The sequence below is a fragment of the Salmo salar genome, chromosome ssa01, assembly GCF_905237065.1.
Source record: "Salmo salar chromosome ssa01, Ssal_v3.1, whole genome shotgun sequence".
Classification (NCBI taxonomy): Eukaryota; Metazoa; Chordata; class Actinopteri; order Salmoniformes; family Salmonidae; genus Salmo; species Salmo salar.
Window position 1 is genome coordinate 16,615,946 of NC_059442.1, and position 21,725 is coordinate 16,637,670.

A 21,725-nucleotide genomic window follows, 5' to 3' on the forward strand; every position below is an offset into this window, starting at 1 on the left:
GTGCTTGTGGGTGTTGGTGTGCGGGTGTGTGTGTGTGTGGGGGGGGGGTTGCCTCTATCAGCACATTGGGATAAACTTTGCATCTTGCTGATAGCATCTCCAAAGCTCCTCAGACTAAGAAGAACTGCTGTTTATTTTCCCCCTGTGTGTTTCTTTTTAATTTGATCTGCGTAAAAGCTGGGAATTAAAGATTAGTGGTCCATGTAAATGCCATACTGCGTGGAGCTAACTGCATGGACTTGGTATTTTACCAAATAGGGCTCTCCTCTGTATACCAAGCCTACCTTGTCACAATGCAACTGATTGGCTCAAACGCATTAAGAATGAAAGAAATTCCACAAATTAACTTTTAACAAGGCCCACCTGTTAATTGAAATGCATTCCAGGTGACTATCTCATGATGCTGGTTGAGAAAATGCCAAGAGTGTGCAAAGCTGTCATCAAGGCAAAGCGTGCTTCTTAGAAGAATCTAAAATCTAAAATATATTTTGATTTGTTTAACACTTTTTTGGTTACTACATGATTCCATATCTGGTATTTCATGGTTTTCATGTCCTCACTATTATTCTACAATGTATTAAAAATAAAGAAAAACTCTTGAATGAGTAGGTGTGCCCAAACTTTTGACTGGTACTGTATGTTTAAGCAATAAAGCCAGCGGAGGTATGGTATATGGCCAATATACCACGGCAAGGGCTGTTCTTACGCACAACGCAATGCGGAGTGCTAGGACACAGCCCTTAGCCGTGGTATATTGGCCATATATCATAAACTCCCGAGGTACCTTATTGCTATTATACACTGGTTACCAATGTAATTAGAGCAGTAAAGACAATTTTGGTATACGGTCTGATATACCACGGCTTTCAGCCAATCAGCATTCAGCGCTCGAACCACCCAGTTTATAATGACATTTACATTGTTTACAAACATTGGACAAAAACAAGCTTATATTTTGGGTTCTGATGGGATACAACAATTGAACTAAGCTCCTGTGGCATTTATCCATAGCCTATTATAATATGCTAAGCATTCTAAGCTGTGGGAGGATCTCCTCCTACAACTTTGTGCAGATTTTCTTAATTTTAGGCTCAAAAGAAGTGTATCATTCTCTTACAGGCCACTTTATATTCCACGTGTTTTGTCTTTTTTACCCATAATGCTCATTGACTTGACATTCCAAAGTATTATTAAATAAAGCCCTGAGTGATTACCTCTACCAGGTTTCATTGAGTAGGCCAAAGAAACTGAATGCTATTTACATTTGCTAAATCAAAAATATCACTATTGCGTCATCCTGCCAATGCTACTTTGACCTCACTGAAGGCAATAGTTTAAACAATTCTAACTGTCATTATTGCGTCATAATTTATCCCATGATGACGTCACTTCCGCACCCCTCCAGCCATATGAAAGGGACGCAGCCCGTCTAAAAGTCATTCATAGTCTTAACTATCAATCAAAATGGCCAGAAGACGCAGGCGCCACCGCCCCAGGGCCCGGAGTCACAGGAGAGGAGGCCGCAGGAGGCGTTAGACTGGCCGGGTAACATACCTGACCTAACTGCCCCGTTCCGGACCGACCCCTGTTAGTGTTAAAGTCTGCTTAAATAAAAGATGGACTTTCAACTAAAACTGTTATGACTTTGACTTTTTATTATTAGATGTTTTATAAGAGTTTTAGGCAGTTGAGTTAATGATAAATAAGTAGATAATAGCCTAATCTGTTAGGGACATACATATACAATTTAAAAAAGTAATAATTGTATGTGTCAAAAGGTGTATTGGAGGCGAAGTCAGGTGCAGGAGAGCAGAGTATAATGAACAGGCGCACTTTTATTATAGTTCCAAAAACGAGAGCACTACATAAATCAAAAAAACAGAACATAAAAGTAAAGCTCGTAAACTAACACCACAATAACATGAAACAATTACACACAAAGCATGATGGGAAACAGAGGGTTAAATACAAGTAGCTTCATTGGGGAAATGAAAACCAGGTGTGTATGGAAACAAGACAAGACAAATGGATATATGAAAAACGGAGCGGCGATGGCTAGAAAGCCGGTGACGTCGATCGCCGAACGCCGCCCGAACAAGGAGAGGAGCCGACTTCGGCGGAAGTCGTGACAGTATGCCTATCTATTCCTAACAAATAAATAAATACATTAAAACAATGTTATATTTAAAACATTGACACATTCAATCATCAACAGTCAAGTCAGATGGATTGCACCATAATGATTTAGTTTGAGCTCATTTACAGTATAGGTCCATCATTTCTTGATCCAATGGTTGATCCAACGGTCCAACCATTATAGGCAAATCACTATAGCTATAACATTGCACAACATTGACAGACAACTACGGAAGAGCATAGACACGTGAATATAAATGAAATAGGCTATTAGTTGATAGAGGATCATTTCAAGATTCAACCATTATAAATGGTAAATCATCTATATTCTAACACAGTGAGCCTCTCAGCTGCTTTTACAGATGAGGCCTAAATGACATATATTACAGAAAATACACACATCAATATAAATACAAAATGCAAGTAGAAAGGAAAACAAGGTCATAAAAAACCAACACATTCATCAGTAATAAGGTCCTCCCTCAGCTTTCTGAATTGACCTAGAAGCACCAAAACATCACATTTAACGTTTAAGAACATTTTGGAGATTGTTCCACAAATAAGGTGCAGAAAAACTAAAAACTGATTTACCTAACACCGTAGAGAAATGTTCCTGGATGAACCATCCCTGAGACCGGGTGTGGTAACTCGTATGTCTTTTAGGTACAGTGGGACTTTTTGTAAAAAGGCTTTATAAATGAAAACATATAGCAATGTAGCAACCTAGTAACATGAAAGAGCGCCCACCAACTTTCTGCTAGAGAACACAGTGATGAGTTTTAGGATCAAAAGAAGGGCGTCGCCCTCTTACATGCCACTGCCCACTTTATATTCTGCTGTGTTTTGTATATTTGTTTATTTTTCCGTTTTTTGTTTTTGGAATGGCACGTTTACTGTGGCAGATTCAGCTGTCTTAATGCAAACGTTTATAGGCCCATTTTGAATCTGTAGAATGACTGCTACCATAACCAATTGACTGAACATTCGAAATTACCATGGAAATGATGCATCACAATAGTTGTAATAGTTATTTCTATGGTGAAGGGCCTTCTAAGGTCTAGGACAAGCCAGTCATTTTTGCAATCAAATTATTTTACTGTGCCCGGTCGCACACAGACTTTTATGGTCACACAAAGTGCAACAGGTGTATTCAAAATGAGTAGCCTAATTATTATTTACATTTTGCATTTGCAAACAAATATTTTTACTGTGCTTGGTCACACACAGACTTGTATGGTCACACAAAGTGCAACAGGTGTATTCAAAATGAGTACCCTAATAATTATTTCATGGCCCCAGTTGCATTCGCAAAACAAAAATTATGTACAAAATCAATAATAAGCCTATAGTGTGACAGTGAGCAAAATAACCATAGATAGGAAGTTGGCAATGACTTATTACTAGGCAAAAATACATTGTATTTCTATGGTTGCAGTCCTCAAAGATGGTATTGGATTGAATCAAATTAATCAGATCCAATGATTTACCGCCCATAGTAGGCCTAAGTTATATTCTTCAAGAATAAAGGATTGCATATTATTAATTTATAAATCCCAAAATTTCAGCTATGTAGCAACTAATGATTCTAGTTTATGCAAAGCACATACCAATTAGAATTGCTGGCAATCATGTTGCTTGTCTTATATTTTACATTTTTGTTATTTAACAGACAGTCTTATCCAGAGCGAGTTACAGGAGATAAGTGCCTTGCTCAAGGCAGGTGTTTCAGCCTAGCTCAGTGCTTTCTGTGGTTGTGGGGCAAGCCAGCCGAAAATAGGAGCATTGCACCGTGATTGGCTCAGTGTTCTTTCACTCATGGGGACACTAGTCATCGCCAAGTTTAAGTCCTTAGTAAGGGTAGACATCCAACATTTCAGCCCTTTGGGTCCTGCATAAAGTTATATTACAAGTGCCCTTCCAAGAAGTCTCAAGGTCATTGGCCACAGATAAAATGACTCAAATCACGTTATATGTAAAGTAGCTTTGAAAGGACTGATCAGTCATCATCATGAATCAAGTGAACAATATACTGGGAAATAATTTTTAATCCTTGTCATATGAAGAGAAATAATGAAGAGAAATTTTAGATAAAACCTATCGGTGCTCATCAGCCATTGGTCATAAACATTATACAGCAAGTTGGAAATCGCAAATTCAACAATGAGTGGTTTGGATAGAATCGGTGACAGTGGCTAACTGCTAGCATTGCAACTGGGAAGTCGGGAATAAACGAGCTCAAAATACGTTTTGAATGGTCATCCAACTTGGAATTGTACATTCTTTCTCTTTCTTTGATGACAAAATTTGCCCACGAAGGACCGCTGCGCCAACTTCCTGTTCAAGTGAGCACATCACAACAAGGTGAGTCCAAAAATGTATTATATGCTGCTACATAAATTATGCAATATGCCAGGGAGACATGTATATGTATGTTGTATGTAGTAAACTGTTAGTAGCCCATGTGCCTCACCCTAATAATTTGGTCTATTTTCACCTCTTAATTTTGCCTAATGTTACTGTTCTGACTCGGTGGTGCTGCACATGGAGTCAATAACCTGTTTTTGAGAAATGTCATAATTTAATATTGTAAGCGCTTTCATTGTCTGCTTATATGCCTCCTTTATTTATCTAACAGTTCGGACTTGTTGTACAGGGAAAATACTTTAAGAGCAGCCCATGTTCTGCATTCTGTCGCTGTACATTTCAAAAGTGCTGAACACAGTTATATTGACTATGTCCGTTTTAGATGGCTCATTAATATCGTAATCGAAATTACAGAATGCCTCTCATCCGCACATCATTCCCTTATGCCATAGTTTGTACATCTCAATTGTCAGTAGAAAACACATTTGTTAAGCAAGTCAGCCATATCAGCTATGTGTTTTAAAAAGGCAGTAAACGAGGCTGAATTAATTGTTTCGCTGCCAGACAAGGCTCCGCTGATAGCCAGGTGTAGCAGTGGTATAGTGCAATACATGTATTGTTTAGTGTAGTGTAGTGGCTTTGCTGGCATGCGTCCCACTTTTTATTTTTTTGCCCCACCAAGGTTTACATGCTAAAGTCGCCACTGTCTAGAACTACACAATTATTAAGCATTTACTTACTAGGAAATATAATAAACCATCTAAATACATTTTCTTTCTGTTTGCCCCACCAAGATTTACATGCTAAAATCGCCACTGACTGTGAGACACGGTTATTTACGCCTGCTACATTAGTTTACCCTTCATTCTGTCACAGTCCCATGTCACGGTCATCCTCATTGTCTCATGCTCTGGCTTCTAACCAACCCACAGGTAGACCGACAGGTAGACCACCAGGTAGACCAACAGGTAGACCACCAGGTAGACCAACAGGTAGACCACCAGGTAGACCAACAGGTAGTGCAACAGGTAGACCAACAGGTAGACCAACAGGTAGACCAACAGGTAGACCAACAGGTAGACCACCAGGTAGACCAACAGGTAGACAACCAGGTAGACCAACAGGTAGACCAACAGGTAGACCAACAGGTAGACCACCAGGTAGACCACCAGGTAGACCAACAGGTAGACCAACAGGTAGACCACCAGGTAGACCACCAGATAGACCAACAGGTAGACCAACAGGTAGACCACCAGGTAGACCACCAGGTAGACCAACAGGTAGACCACCAGGTAGACCAACAGGTAGATCAACAGGTAGACCACCAGGTAGACCAACAGGTAGACCAACAGGTAGATCAACAGGTAGACCAACAGGTAGACCAACAGGTAGACCAACAGGTAGACCACCAGGTAGACCACCAGGTAGACCAACAGGTAGACCACCAGGTAGACCAACAGGTAGACCACCAGGTAGACCACCAGGTAGATCAACAGGTAGACCACCAGGTAGACCAACAGGTAGACCAACAGGTAGACCAACAGGTAGACCAACAGGTAGACCACCAGGTAGACCAACAGGTAGACCACCAGGTAGACCAACAGGTAGATCAACAGGTAGACCAACAGGTAGACCACCAGGTAGACCAACAGGTAGACCACCAGGTAGACCACCAGGTAGACCAACAGGTAGACCAACAGGTAGACCACCAGGTAGACCAACAGGTAGACCAACAGGTAGACCAACAGGTAGACAAACAGGTAGACCAACAGGTAGACCACCAGGTAGACAGACAGGTAGACCACCAGGTAGACTAACAGGTAGACCACCAGGTAGACCAACAGGTAGACCACCAGGTAGACCACCAGGTAGACCACCAGGTAGACCAACAGGTAGACCACCAGGTAGACCAACAGGTAGACCACCAGGTAGACCAACAGGTAGACAAACAGGTAGACCACCAGGTAGACCAACAGGTAGACCACCAGGTAGACCACCAGGTAGACCAACAGGTAGACCACCAGGTAGACAAACAGGTAGACCAACAGGTAGACCAACAGGTAGACCAACAGGTAGACCTCCAGGTAGACAACCAGGTAGACCACCAGGTAGACCACCAGGTAGACCAACAGGTAGACCACCAGGTAGACCAACAGGTAGACCAACAGGTAGACCAACAGGTAGACCAACAGGTAGACCACCAGGTAGGCTAACAGGTAGACAACCAGGTAGACCACCAGGTAGACGAACAGGTAGACCAACAGGTAGACCACCAGGTAGACCAACAGGTAGACCACCAGGTAGCCCACCAGGTAGACAAACAGGTAGACCAACAGGTAGACCACCAGGTAGATCACCAGGTAGACTAACAGGTAGACCACCAGGTAGACCAACAGGTAGACCACCAGGTAGACCACCAGGTAGACGAACAGGTAGACCAATAGGTAGACCACCAGGTAGACCAACAGGTAGACCACCAGGTAGATCACCAGGTAGACTAACAGGTAGACCACCAGGTAGACCACCAGGTAGACGAACAGGTAGACCAATAGGTAGACCACCAGGTAGACCAACAGGTAGACCACCAGGTAGACCACCAGGTAGACCAACAGGTAGACCAATAGGTAGACCAACAGGTAGACCACCAGGTAGACCAACAGGTAGACGAACAGGTAGACCAATAGGTAGACCAACAGGTAGACCACCAGGTAGACTAACAGGTAGACCAATAGGTAGACCAACAGGTAGACCAACAGGTAGACCACCAGGTAGACCAACAGGTAGACCACCAGGTAGACTAACAGGTAGACCAATAGGTAGACCAACAGGTAGACCACCAGGTAGACCACCAGGTAGACCACCAGGTAGACCAACAGGTAGACCACCAGGTAGACTAACAGGTAGCCCACCAGGTAGACCAATAGGTAGACCACCAGGTAGACCAACAGGTAGACCACCAGGTAGACCAACAGGTAGACCACCAGGTAGACCAACAGGTAGACCACCAGGTAGACCAACAGGTAGACCACCAGGTAGACAAACAGGTAGACCAACAGGTAGACCAACAGGTAGACCACCAGGTAGACCAACAGGTAGACCACCAGGTAGACCAACAGGTAGACCACCAGGTAGACCAACAGGTAGACCACCAGGTAGACCAACAGGTAGACCACCAGGTAGACCAACAGGTAGACTAACAGGTAGACCACCAGGTAGCCCACCAGGTAGACAAACAGGTAGACCAACAGGTAGACCAACAGGTAGACCACCAGGTAGCCCACCAGGTAGACGAACAGGTAGACCAATAGGTAGACCACCAGGTAGACCAACAGGTAGACCACCAGGTAGACCACCAGGTAGACAAACAGGTAGACCAACAGGTAGACCAACAGGTAGACCACCAGGTAGACCAACAGGTAGACCAACAGGTAGACCAACAGGTAGACCAACAGGTAGACCACCAGGTAGACTAACAGGTAGACCAACAGGTAGACCAACAGGTAGACCAACAGGTAGACCACCAGGTAGACCAACAGGTAGACCACCAGGTAGACCAACAGGTAGACCAACAGGTAGACCAACAGGTAGACTAACAGGTAGACCACCAGGTAGACCACCAGGTAGACCACCAGGTAGACCAACAGGTAGACCACCAGGTAGACTAACAGGTAGCCCACCAGGTAGACCAACAGGTAGACCACCAGGTAGACCAACAGGTAGACCACCAGGTAGACTAACAGGTAGACCACCAGGTAGACCAACAGGTAGACCACCAGGTAGACCAACAGGTAGACCACCAGGTAGACCAACAGGTAGACCACCAGGTAGACCAACAGGTAGACCACCAGGTAGACCAACAGGTAGACCACCAGGTAGACTAACAGGTAGACCACCAGGTAGACTAACAGGTAGACCAACAGGTAGCCCACCAGGTAGACCAACAGGTAGACCACCAGGTAGACTAACAGGTAGACCACCAGGTAGCCCACCAGGTAGACCAACAGGTAGACCAACAGGTAGACCAACAGGTAGACCACCAGGTAGCCCACCAGGTAGGCAAACAGGTAGACCAACAGGTAGACCAACAGGTAGACCACCAGGTAGCCCACCAGGTAGGCAAACAGGTAGACCAACAGGTAGACCAACAGGTAGACCACCAGGTAGCCCACCAGGTAGGCAAACAGGTAGACCAACAGGTAGTCCAACAGGTAGACCACCAGGTAGCCCACCAGGTAGACCACCAGGTAGACAAACAGGTAGACCAACAGGTAGACCAACACAAAGTACCAACACATGTCATTGACTATTGGTCTCCGCCCCTTTCCTCGTTGTAGCCTAATCCAATCCGATGCCCTGTCACAGGTAAAACCGGTCACATATTCTCACTCTACACTCCAAAAGCCGACAAAACCCGTTCGTTCAGAGACACCTTTGCCGTGGCCCTCATCGTGCTTCAGTTTTTCTGGTGAAAGTAGACAGATCGGATTTACAGTACCAACTAGAAAGTCCAGTTCCACCAACCGAGATGTCACAGGATCATGACAAGTAAGTGTTTTTAGTCGCCACTGCAAGTCCAGCAGAACCAAGGTGTTGAGCTCTTAACAGTATACTGAACTTTGGTGCAAATTGACGAATGGATATTTTTTTAGGTGGTTTACCCGCGCAGGTGGATTCTAACGGAGTGTCCTGGACTGTGGGAAAGTTGACTTTTTTCCTGCCAGGCAAAACGACTATGATTCAATCTCCATATTTATTGTGCTTAGTGATTCAATATCTATTTATCGTGTTTAGGATCCGTGTGAGCGCCGTTTGGGGTTCATAGCTAGAAGCGCTGTTTCTCTGGTCGGGTTCTAGCCTGCACGCCACAGGTGTATATCTCGCCACCTGTCGTGCTGGTTCAGGCGCCTGTTCCGAGTAACGTTCTGCCAACCCGTGTGTTATTGATGGGCGGTTCATTATTTGATTTGGCTCACAGTTATGTGGTTAGACTTTATTTTGTTTGTCGAAGATATTCGTCTTAACCCCCCCATATTATTTTCCTAGTTGAGGTTTGAAATGTATTATTTGATGCCCTAATCCATGGTTGTAATTGCATTTCTAATCGAACATGTAACTTGAATCGAAAAAAATATCCTTATTTTTTTGTAGGATTTTTTATCTTTGCTCCAGAGTGGTAATGTGTGAATGTATTTTGTCCGTTTTTGAGGGCAATGACAAGGAGACTGTTGACTCCAGTGAAATCGTACACCTTTTAGGCGTTGGCCCCTTTAGTCAGAGGAACAATGTAAGCAAGATTTTCTCCGTTGTATTGTAGACACAGTCACTGGACGAATAATTCATGTTGACATAATTATTTAATTGATTGAGATAGTCAATACGAAAATGTTGTATTAAGAAAAGGGATTATAATATTCACAAATAGGCCCTTGTAAAGAAAAATGATACAATGATAAAGACGAGCTTTTTCGTTTTCTTTTCTTAATCTCATCATTTTTAAGCGTTTAATTTAGGCCTTACTGCATAGGCCAGCCAGTTTCACGTGATATCAAAATACGGTGTGAGGCAAATGGATTTCTCTCTCTTCAATCTTTCAGGAAAAACAATTTAGGCTAAGCTATTTTGTCAGTATCCAATTTAATGCTTTTTTCCACATTGAAAACTTTTATCCTTTTTTCCACATTGAAAACTTTTATCCTCTTTTGTTTTACAGTGGATTGCATATCATCCAAAACAAAAACAAAACATTTGGGCGGGGGGGTGAATAACGGATCTATCGGGTTGCAAATCCTTAACGCCCCAATTCGACCCGGGAAACATTTTGTGAATGAAACAATTAGATATTGGATTACTAATAATACGTTTGCCTTGACCATTCCGAATAAAATAATTTGCTGTAGCAACTATAGCTTGGAAACCATCCGTACATTCTGTTTGTGCCACTCTGGAGACGCTTTTGTGTGAATTGAGGACAGAAAATGTCTCTTATCTCACACTAGCCTATATAGCATTTTGTTTGTTCATTTGAGAGAGTAGATTTAAGCAATTAAACAAATAAGGGGTGTCTTTATGTCTAAGATCTCATCATTGTTTGCACTTTAAATATTGTGCTAAAAATTAAACCTCAAAGGTTCTGTTTGTGACTGTAAAATAATTAAATTAAAAATAAAGGCAAACTATTTATTAAAACAATATTTGTGTGATCATCATACACATGTATTTAACATAGAATTAACCCATGCATGTTAGCCTACATTTAAATCACTGAAATACTACAATCTCATTGTTCAATAATGTAGGGCTTGTGGGCTATGTAACACCCTCTCACATTCTATGCAATAAATCTTGGTAAAAATTACTTATAGGCTTACTGTAAGTACCAAAAATTTAGATATTGTAATAATGGACCCTTTCTCTAATACGTAGAATCACCCATCCTGTATGCTCACTCCTATGTTCTCAAGGTAGATACAGTTTTGTTCCTTGTACCTAATCGACCATGACTGACTGACTGTCTGATACAGTACAGAGAGGAGGACTGATTCTCTTTGGCATTGAGTCAGTTAAGGGCCTATGATTATGATGATGACGAACGATGATTGTTCCAAACAGGTTCTTTAAAAATAAAACAACAACCCAGTCATATAAACTCTGGAATGTTGTACTAGATCCCTGCCTGGAGACAAAAGACAGGTAACCAATAGGAAACACTTAACAGTAGACAGGTAACCAATAGGAAACACTTAACAGCATACAGGTAACCAATAGGAAACACTTAACAGTAGACAGGTAACCAATATGAAACACTTAACAGCAGACAGGTAACCAATAGGAAACACTTAACAGCAGACAGATAACCAATAGGAAACACTTAACATACAGGTAGCCAATAGGAAACACTTAACTGAAGACAGGTAACCAATAGGAAACACTTAACTGAAGACAGAGACAGGTAACCAATAGGAAACACTTAACAGCAGACAGGTAACCAATAGGAAACACTTAACAGCAGACAGGTAACCAATAGGAAACACTTAACAGCAGACAGGTAACCAATAGGAAACACTTAACAGCAGACAGGTAGAGCAGTAGAGCATCTTTTCTCTCACAGGTTGCTGAGATTTGTTGCACAATCGACTTTCTTGTACAACAGGTCTGGAAGATAAAGAGTGACGTTGTTGATATTTCCAACTTGTTCGTCGGTTGTGAGCAATGCAGTGATTGTTGCTCTGACTGTCTGTTGATTTACGTGTTGATTTACGTGCTGATTTACGTGCTGTCAGTCCGGCCTATCCAGTGACTCCCTGTCTGAATCTGAAGTGAACCAGTTAGAGAAACAAGACCATATTAACTAAATATTTATAACTCAGTCCATCTTTTGTGTGTAGCTTATAATTATGCAGCTCCTGGTTTTGACATACACTTTATCTAGCTAGCACATTACTTTCCTTCAAGAAAATTGTCACTGCACTCCTGCTAACATGTCTCTCTCTCTCTTTGTCTTTTTTTTCTTCTCCTTTCTCCGTCTCTTCTCCCTTCTCTTTCTCCCCCTCCCCAGTAAGAGACCGGTCCTGTTGTTGCAGAATGAGCCCAGCTACGGCCAGCGTCGGCCCTACACCAACGAAGACGAGGCGTGGAAGTCGTTCCTGGAGAACCCCCTGACAGCCGCCACCAAGGCCATGATGAGCATCAACGGTGACGAGGACAGCGCCGCTGCCCTGGGCGTGCTCTACGACTACTACAAGGTAACACAGGACCCAGGCTGGTCGACTACAGGCTGGTACGACTACTACAAGGTAACACAGGACCCAGGCTGGTCGACTACAGGCTGGTACGACTACTACAAGGTAACACAGGACCCAGGCTGGTCGACTACAGGCTGGTACGACTACTACAAGGTAACACAGGACCCAGGCTGGTCGACTACAGGCTGGTACGACTACTACAAGGTAACACAGGACCCAGGCTGGTCGACTACAGGCTGGTACGACTACTACAAGGTAACACAGGACCCAGGCTGGTCGACTACAGGCTGGTACGACTACTACAAGGTAACACAGGACCCAGGCTGGTCGACTACAGGCTGGTACGACTACTACAAGGTAACACAGGACCCAGGCTGGTCGACTACAGGCTGGTACGACTACTACAAGGTAACACAGGACCCAGGCTGGTCGACTACAGGCTGGTACGACTACTACAAGGTAACACAGGACCCAGGCTGGTCGACTACAGGCTGGTACGACTACTACAAGGTAACACAGGACCCAGGCTGGTCGACTACAGGCTGGTACGACTACTACAAAGTAACACAGGACCCAGGCTGGTCGACTACAGGCTGGTACGACTACTACAAGGTAACACAGGACCCAGGCTGGTCGACTACAGGCTGGTACGACTACTACAAGGTAACACAGGACCCAGGCTGGTCGACTACAGGCTGGTACGACTACTACAAGGTAACACAGGACTCAGGCTGGTCGACTACAGGCTGGTACGACTACTACAAGGTAACACAGGACCCAGGCTGGTCGACTACAGGCTGGTACGACTACTACAAGGTAACACAGGACCCAGGCTGGTCGACTACAGGCTGGTACGACTACTACAAGGTAACACAGGACCCAGGCTGGTCGACTACAGGCTGGTACAACTACTACAAGGTAACACAGGACCCAGGCTGGTCAAATACAGGCTGGTACGACTACTACAAGGTAACACAGGACCCAGGCTGGTCGACTACAGGCTGGTACGACTACTACAAGGTAACACAGGACCCAGGCTGGTCGACTACAGGCTGGTACGACTACTACAAGGTAACACAGGACCCAGGCTGGTCGACTACAGGTTGGTACGCCTACTACAAGGTACCACAGGACCCAGGCTGGTCGACTACAGGCTGGTACGCCTACTACAAGGTAACACAGGACTCAGGCTGGTCGAATACAGGCTGGTACGAGTACAGGACCCAGGCTGGTTGACGACAGGCTGGTACGACTGTAACAAGGTGGCCTAAAAAAACAAGAATCAGTTGAGTCATTACTTGTACAGGAGCTGTGCTCACCCACACTTATTACTGGTACAGGAGCCATGTTCACCCACACTTATTACTGGTACAGGAGCCATGTTCACCCACACTTATTACTGGTACAGGAGCTGTGCTCACCAACACTTATTACTGGTACAGGAGCTGTGCTCACCCACACTTATTACTGGTACAGGAGCCATGTTCACCCACACTTATTACTGATACAGGAGCCATGTTCACACACACTTATTACTGCTACAGGAGCCATGTTCACTCACAGGTGTTACGACACTGTTCCACAACAATCCGAGCCATAGAGATCGACAGCGTTGGGGAAACTAATTGAATTAACAGCTGTGAGGCCTTAGTACTATTGCCTCTTAGTTACGACTGAAGTTGCTTTACTTCCTGCATCTGTGAAACAGCAACAACTAGTAGTGTTGTCTATGTAGACATGGTTCTATTGGATGTGGTCAGACTCACAGCGGCTGTGTTTACCTTCCCATGCAGGTGCCCAGAGAGAAGAGAACAATATCCCAGACCAAGACGGAGTCAATGGGCTCTGATGTGGATCCCAACAAAAGGTCCATGTAGGTAGAACATCCCTTTACAAACCACTGGGGAGGGCAAATGTGCTGTGTGCGCCTGTGTGCATTTATAGGAACTACTAGGAATTTAGAAGTGAGAGGAATACAGGTCCTCCACACACCTCACCTTACCTTACCTCACCTCACTACACCTTACCACACCTCACCTCACCTCACCACACTACACCTCACTACACCTTACTACACCTTACCTTACCACACCTCTCTACACCTCACCACACTACACCTTACCTTACTACACCTCACTACACCTTACCTTACCACACCTCACTACACCTTACCTTACCCCACCTCACTACACCTCACCTTACCACAACTCACCTTACCACACCTTACTACACCTCACTACACCTTACCTTACCACACCTCAATACACCTCACCTTACCACACCTCACTACACCTCACCTCACCACCTCTCACCTCACCCCACCTCACTACACCTTACCTTACCACACCTCAATACACCTTACCTTACCACACCTCACTACACCTCACCTTACCACACCTCACTACACCTCACCTCACCACCTCTCACCTCACCACACCTCACTACACCTTACCTTACCTCACCACTTCTCACTACACCTCACCTCACCTCACTACACCTTACCTTACCTTACCTCACCTCACCACATCTCACCTCACTACACCTCACCTAACTACACCTTACCTCACCTCACCACATCTCACCTCACTACACCCCACCTCACTACACCTTACCTTACCTCACCTCACCACATCTCACCAGACCACACTTCACCTCACTACACCTTACCTTACCTCACCTCACCACATCTCACCTCACTACACCTCACCTCACTATACCTTACCTCACCTCACCACATCTCACCTCACTACACCTCACCTAACTACACCTTACCTTACCTCACCTCACCACATCTCACCACACCTCACCTCACTACATCTTACCTCACCTCACCTCACCTCACCTCACTACACCTTACCTCACCTTACCACACCACATCTCACCTCACCTCACCTCACCTCACCTCAATACACCTTACCTTACCTCACCTCACCTCACCACACCACACCTCACCTCACCTCACCTCACCTCACCTCACCTCACCTCACCTCACCTCACCTCACCTCACCTCACCTCACCTCACCTCACCTCACCTCACTACACCTTACCTTACCTCACCTCACCTCAACTCACCACATCTCACCTCACCTCACTACACCTTACCTTACCTCACCTCACCTCACCACATCTCACCTCACTACACCTTACCTCACCTCGCCACACCACACCTCACCTCACCTCACCGTCGGTTTGGTCCTTGTGACATTTCATCATAAACTGACATTTTACCTGCCGTGTTTTTTGTTTTTCTTCAGGCACTTGATGGCCCCCCTGCAGGAAGCTTCCATGGCGTCAGTGGAGAGCAGGATCCAGTTCCTGAAGGGCCCCATCAACATCCTGCTGCCCAACCAGCTAGCTGGCCAGGACAACAAGAGAGGGGTCCTTTTCCCCTCCCCGGACACCACTGTCACCGTCTCCATCGCCGCCGCCCCCAACTACCCCAACGTCAAGATGGAGGTGCCCTCCCACAGCTTCCACTGTGCTGAGTCCGACAGCCACACGGCAGAGTTCGCCAGGCAGCTCACACACAGCCAGTTCAGCCCTAGCACCCAGCCCCGTACCCCCGACTCCACCTTCCCAGAGACCTACAAGGATGGTTCCCAAGAGGTGTGGACACAACAACAGGAATCCAATAGCCTCTTCTCTAGTCTAAAACTCCCACCACCCTCCTCCACACCCCCACTCTCAGATCTCTCTCTCCAGTCAGACAATAACCCTTTCACCTGAGCCTCTGGAGCTTACAACAGTGGGTCTCAGCCTTCCCTGTTTTTATTTGAACATTCCAAAATAGCAGGCCAGTGTGTTATTATGCCATTGTCTGGCCCACACAATAAAGTGCTGTACTATTTCCCCCCTTCAATAGCCTCTCTCCTCTCTCTTCTCTCTCCTCTCTCTCCATTTAACCTGGAGGGGAATTACCTTGGAAAGGGATAACCCAACACAACCCCCTTCACACGGGGAGCAGAGGAAGGAGTGAGGGAAGGAGAGAGGGAGGGTAGGATGGGAAGTGGTTTGTTTCCACTTCAGTGAGAGAGAGAGAGAGAGAGAGAGAGAGAGAGAGGGCTCCCTTTACTTCCTGTAACCCCTGAGAGTGCTAGCTACAACCCTTGTCATGGATGCTTGTCTAAATCCAGACCCTCTCTCCCCACTTCTCTGTCCTCTTTGTGTGCCACAGGTGTTCTCCTTCCCAGGGGATCTCCAGTTACGCATGGCCTCCATCTCGGCAGAGGAATACAGCGTGTTTGACACCATGCCGGGGTAAGCCCTCCAGCCCGGCGCCTGCCCGCTGTCGCTCGCACCCTGCCATTCAGCCCCTGATAGGAGAATAACCTCATTCACTACAGTCACCTGGGGGTCAGCAGATTCCCTCAGTTTAAAAGCTACAATGCCAAACGTAATGTTATCAGGGACTCAGTGACACTACGAGGATTCGGGGTCACAATCAAGCCAATGGGAAGGGACTGATGAGGGTGGTCTTAATCAAGGGGTGACATTTGCAATGTATTTCACATGTGGAAAATATAGGTTATCAATATTTGCATACGGTATATTCATAAATACTGAAAACACATCTAGATGGTTTAGAATAAAGATAGATACCAGACAAACATCAGCTGAATACTAGATACATCACTTTTTCCATCTCTATGCCTACTCTTTCCCTAGCCTGAAATCCAGGCCTGTTTTGTGCCAAACATATGACACGGAGTACAAGGAGTGGAATGTCAGCACAAAGCAGGTCTAGATTTCAGGCTCCTCTTTCCCTAAAGGAAAATACAAATGTAGCCTACTGTGGTTTTGTCACTAATATTTATTTCCTGATTAGGAATAATTTTGAGTACACCCTGGATGCTTCCAAGTCGCTGCGTCAGAAGACAGGTGACGGTACCATGACGTACCTGAACAAGGGACAGTTCTACCCCATCAGCCTCAGGGAGATAGACAACAGCAAGCTGCAGCACCCCATCAGCAAAGTCAGGGTAAGACCACACCACCAAGCTAGTTAGTTGTTCTACAGTAGTTCATTGTCAATAACAGAAAACTTTTAGATTGGTCCTTGTCTGTAACTAAATATGTGCAGATAATTTGGCTAGGTCTCTCATGTTAACGATACATTTTTTGACAGAATAAACAGAGAAATCTTATGCTAGTTGGTAGCTATTATGCTAATAGTAGCTAATGTACTAACAAGTAGGAACTTGTTAAGTGGAATGTGTCAGTTAAGCTAGCATGATTGATGGCCCTGGGGTTGTGTGCACCATTTCAGAGTGTGGTGATGGTGGTGTTTGGAGAGGAGAAGTGCAGAGACGACCAGCTGAAGCACTGGAAGTACTGGCACTCCAGACAGCACACAGCCAAGCAGAGGTGTCTTGATATTGGTAAGAGCCTATGCTACTGGAACCTACATGGAACACTAGTCCTCACAAACTCTTGAAGGAGACGCTACACCAAGACATGAAATGCCTAATTTACGGTGCAAAGCACAAGTTAGTACAAGTTTTCAACTGTTATTATCTAAAGCGAGGAAAGACAAAAAACTAGCTAAAACATGAGTTGATTTACCCTTTAAGATTGTTCATCAACCTTAAATGTTTTATTACATCTGGGGAAATAACAGGTGCAAACTTCACATTACAAACGCTTATTAAATCAGGCCATAGTTTTTATGTCACATAAAGTCACCCGAAGTACTGCCTGAATGGTTCCGAATACATTTCATCATATTTACCTGACACTCTTCTTACCATACCATCCTGCACTGTCACGAGTCACTGTTGTTCCCTGAGTTGTTGTGCAACAGTCACCCTCCATCTCCTCCCCCGTGTCACATGCTGTCTCTGTCTCAGCTCAACTCTCATGACCTAGAAGGAGAAGAATCCAGCTAGCCAAGGAGCCAGGCAGACAGACCCACCCAACGAGCCAAAACCTCTATGCCACCTTAAGTAAATAACTTAGTATGAGATCTAGGATGAGCACGTCCCCCTTGTCCATATACTCTTATTCTAAAAGGGAAAAATGATCCTGGATCTGATTGGTTGAACCTTAACAAACCTCATTAGAACAATACACATGATTGGATGAAGGAGGGTGATAATGAGGGTGGATATGGGACAAGGCCAGTTGTCCTATTTACTTTTACTTCACTACATTCCTAAATAAATGAATGTACTTTTTACTCCATACATTTTCCCTGACACCCAAAAGTATTCGTTACATTTGGAATGCTTAGCAGGACAGAAAAATTGTCAAATTCACGCACTTATCAAGAAAACATCCCTAGTCATTCCTACTGCCTCTGATCTGGCAGACTCTCTAAACACAAATGCTTAGTTTGTAAATTATGTGTGAGTGTTGGAGTGTGCCCCTGGCTATCCGTAAATGTGCTGTCTGGTTTGTTTAGTATAAAGGATTTGAAATTATTTATACTTTTACTTTTGATACTTAAGTATATTTTAGCAATTACATTTACATTTGATACTTAAGTATATTTAAAACCAAATACTTTTAGACTTTTACTCAAGTAATATTTTACTGGGTGACTTTTGCTTGAATCGTTTTCTATTAAGGTATCTATACTTTCACTCAAGTATGACAATTGGGTACTTTTTCCACCACTGCCTATTTGTTAATGATACCTGTGTCAACTGAGCTTCATGGTGGCTCCCTGTCGGGACAATACAGCAGCTTAATTCTCTGGAGGTAGACTGATCAATCTTACTCTGCACGCACACACTGTGAAAGGAGAACTTAGTTTGGCTTGACAGAGGAAAGTGTATTGTCTCACTTGCAGTCTGACTTTGATGGAAGGACTGTGGGCGAAAGGTGACCATTGAGACAACCTGCTTGCTTTTGATTAAAAGTAGTCAGTCAGCAACGTAGAAGTGCTCTACTAAAGCAGTGTGGTTTCTGGCATAGGGGTATAGGCCTAATAAGGGACTTTGATGGGATTAGTCAGAATGTAAAGTTTGGAGACAAGCACCTCAATTTCCAAAAAATGGCATAGTGAAAACATTTTCTGAAGGATTAGACTTGGTAGTACAACAACGCAAGACTACGAGACCAATACCACGGAGCAAGCTTTTTAAGCCGCACCTTTTGAGGACAAAAAGCTTGTTTGTTTATCAAACATCTAAGATGTGGGATGGGACCTCACCAGGGTGGGAGCACATTCTCAATGGTTGTATCTAATACAAGCTACTGACCTTCACTTCATTCTTATGCAAGGCTCCTAAAACCTTTCATTCAGCCCAGTCCTAATAATGATAATAATAATACTAATAAAATAGCCTTTCACCTCTCCATACTTAGTTTCATAACTTAGCCACCGCCGCGCTTATCTTAGCACCCTCTCTTCATTGAACGTCTTCTGTCAGTGCTAACTGTACTAACAGTCCGTTATGTGTTCCATGGTTCCCAGCTGACTACAAAGAGAGCTTCAACACAATCAGCAACATTGAGGAGATCTCCTACAACGCCATCTCCTTCACCTGGGACATCAATGAGGAGGCTAAGGTGAGGTATAGGAAACATACCTTTTGGTATGAGGAATCAGAGAAAAAGGTGAAGAGAGATGGAAAGATAGTTGTAAGCCTAGTTGTTTTTCCCTAGAACACGTGATGATGCCAAGTGTTTCTGGAGGATTCGGTTCATCTGATCACAACTTCCTCATCAACATTCTGTGTAAATGTGGCTGAAGATTCTTCCAAAAATAGACTGCCTTCCCTTGCTCTGAAGGTTAGGATGTGTTTTGGCCATCACAGAAAAGGTGTCAGGTGATGCAAACCAATTTGTCAGCAAGCGATCGTCACACGCTTTGTCCTTTGTTTTCTTCTAGATGCCTATTATGGAAAGTTGTCCTTCGAGTTTTGATCGAAAAATAAAGACATTTATTGGCCCTTGGGGAGTAAGGGGAGTTTTTCCAGTGTTTTGGGTCCTTTGGTTGCTTAGAGACCATAGTGAATAGGTACATGCGTAGGTGTTTGTCTGCCGTCGAGGCCACATTCTAAACTCGTTCTACATGTCACCCCAATTGCTGAGCTAAAGTGATGCACATACAAGGGAGGCCTAAGGATCTAGGGCTTGCCTACTGCCTAACAATGGGAGTTGGAATGAGGAAACGCAGCAGGGGGGCAGAACTGGATTTGACAGCTAGCGATGGAATCCCGTCCGACCGGGTACGAGGTGACAGACATAATCCACCGTCCCTGACCAGTTTGTTGGGTTGTGAGGGATGGCGTCAACAGACAATCTCACAGACGCTTTAGCTAGCACTTTATGTTCATGGGGTGCTATGACACTGCTACTGTTGACTGTTGGTCTGTTAGCCTGGGATGCACAAACAAACTACCAGATAGACAGTTCATCTATCCCTTCCATCTCCTTGCTCGTTGGTTTTCACTGAGGGACACACACACACACACACACACACACATGCATACATATAACCAGGGTGTGGATCTTTTCATCTCATGACCTGCGGCCTGTGTCCATAGGACCCGAGGACTTCCATCCTTGTGTTTGTACTGTGTATAATCACCTGTGTCTATGCACTGTCTGTTTGTTAGAACCACAGATGAGTTGGGTGTAAGGTGTCACACTAAGGATGGTTGTGTGTGTGCGCGCGTGTGTGCGTGTGCGTGTGCGTGTGTGTGTGTGTGTGTGTGTGTGTGTGTGTGTGTGTGTGTGTGTGTGTGTGTGTGTGTGTGTGTGTGTGTGTGTGTGTGTGTGTGTGTGTGTGCGTGTGTGTGTGTGAAAGATGCTTTACCTTCTCTCGCTGAGTCCCCTGAGGATTTAATAACTTAGGCACACAGTTTACTCAGAAGGAGGAAATGAAACAAGGCAGAGTAGGAGCAGCCTTTCTCAAATGTTGACGCGGTTTGGGCTTCTTGGCAAAACACTCTGCAATGATCATGAGAATAGAGCATTATACGATGAGATCATCTTTACTGAAGATGAGCAATTGCAAAAACGTTGAAATGGAACATACTTGCTCGTGAGACTATGTTGCACCATACATGACTTTACGTGAAGTTAGCCACATCGTTTCTTACCACTTTGGGTCACCAGCAGGCTATTTGATTAAACCAAGGATCTAATTTAGAAAACGAGTTAAATTCTGCTTAAAATGAACTGCAAAAATGAGGTACTAAATAGTTACTAGGTGGCTATACCAATAAATTAACAGTTCAGTCTAACTACATCAAATCTGTGCAACTTGCAGTAAAGGTTTTTCAGTATAGTGGTTATATGTTAAGTAAGCATATTGAAATAGTTATTTCTCTAGAAAGCGATCTATTGAAATAGCTTTCCGCAACCTTGTTTTAATGGTTGGCAGTAGAACCAAGAGTCAACATGTAATTACCACTCTCTGCCAAAAGAGGGAGACACACACCAGTCCAGTGAAGACAGCATGTACATAAACAAGGAACCAGACAAAGAGATCCTTTGCACCTGAGAATTCAGTGGGAGTGGAACCAATGAGAA

General features: G+C 44.5%; 1 protein-coding gene across 1 annotated transcript in view; it reads left to right on the forward strand.

Annotated features, from left to right (window-relative positions):
• The first annotated feature begins 8,855 nt into the window (after positions 1–8,855).
• LOC106567073 (grainyhead-like protein 1 homolog) overlaps positions 8,856–21,725 on the forward strand; it is a 30,265-nt gene continuing 17,395 nt past the window's right edge. The window contains exons 1-8 of the mRNA XM_014135981.2: positions 8,856–9,045; positions 12,056–12,242; positions 14,036–14,115; positions 15,497–15,848; positions 16,417–16,499; positions 17,068–17,221; positions 17,509–17,620; positions 19,660–19,754. Coding sequence (XP_013991456.1) covers positions 9,026–9,045; positions 12,056–12,242; positions 14,036–14,115; positions 15,497–15,848; positions 16,417–16,499; positions 17,068–17,221; positions 17,509–17,620; positions 19,660–19,754 — 1,083 coding nt within the window. The 5' untranslated portion in view covers positions 8,856–9,025. The remainder of the gene's footprint in view (positions 9,046–12,055; positions 12,243–14,035; positions 14,116–15,496; positions 15,849–16,416; positions 16,500–17,067; positions 17,222–17,508; positions 17,621–19,659; positions 19,755–21,725) is intronic.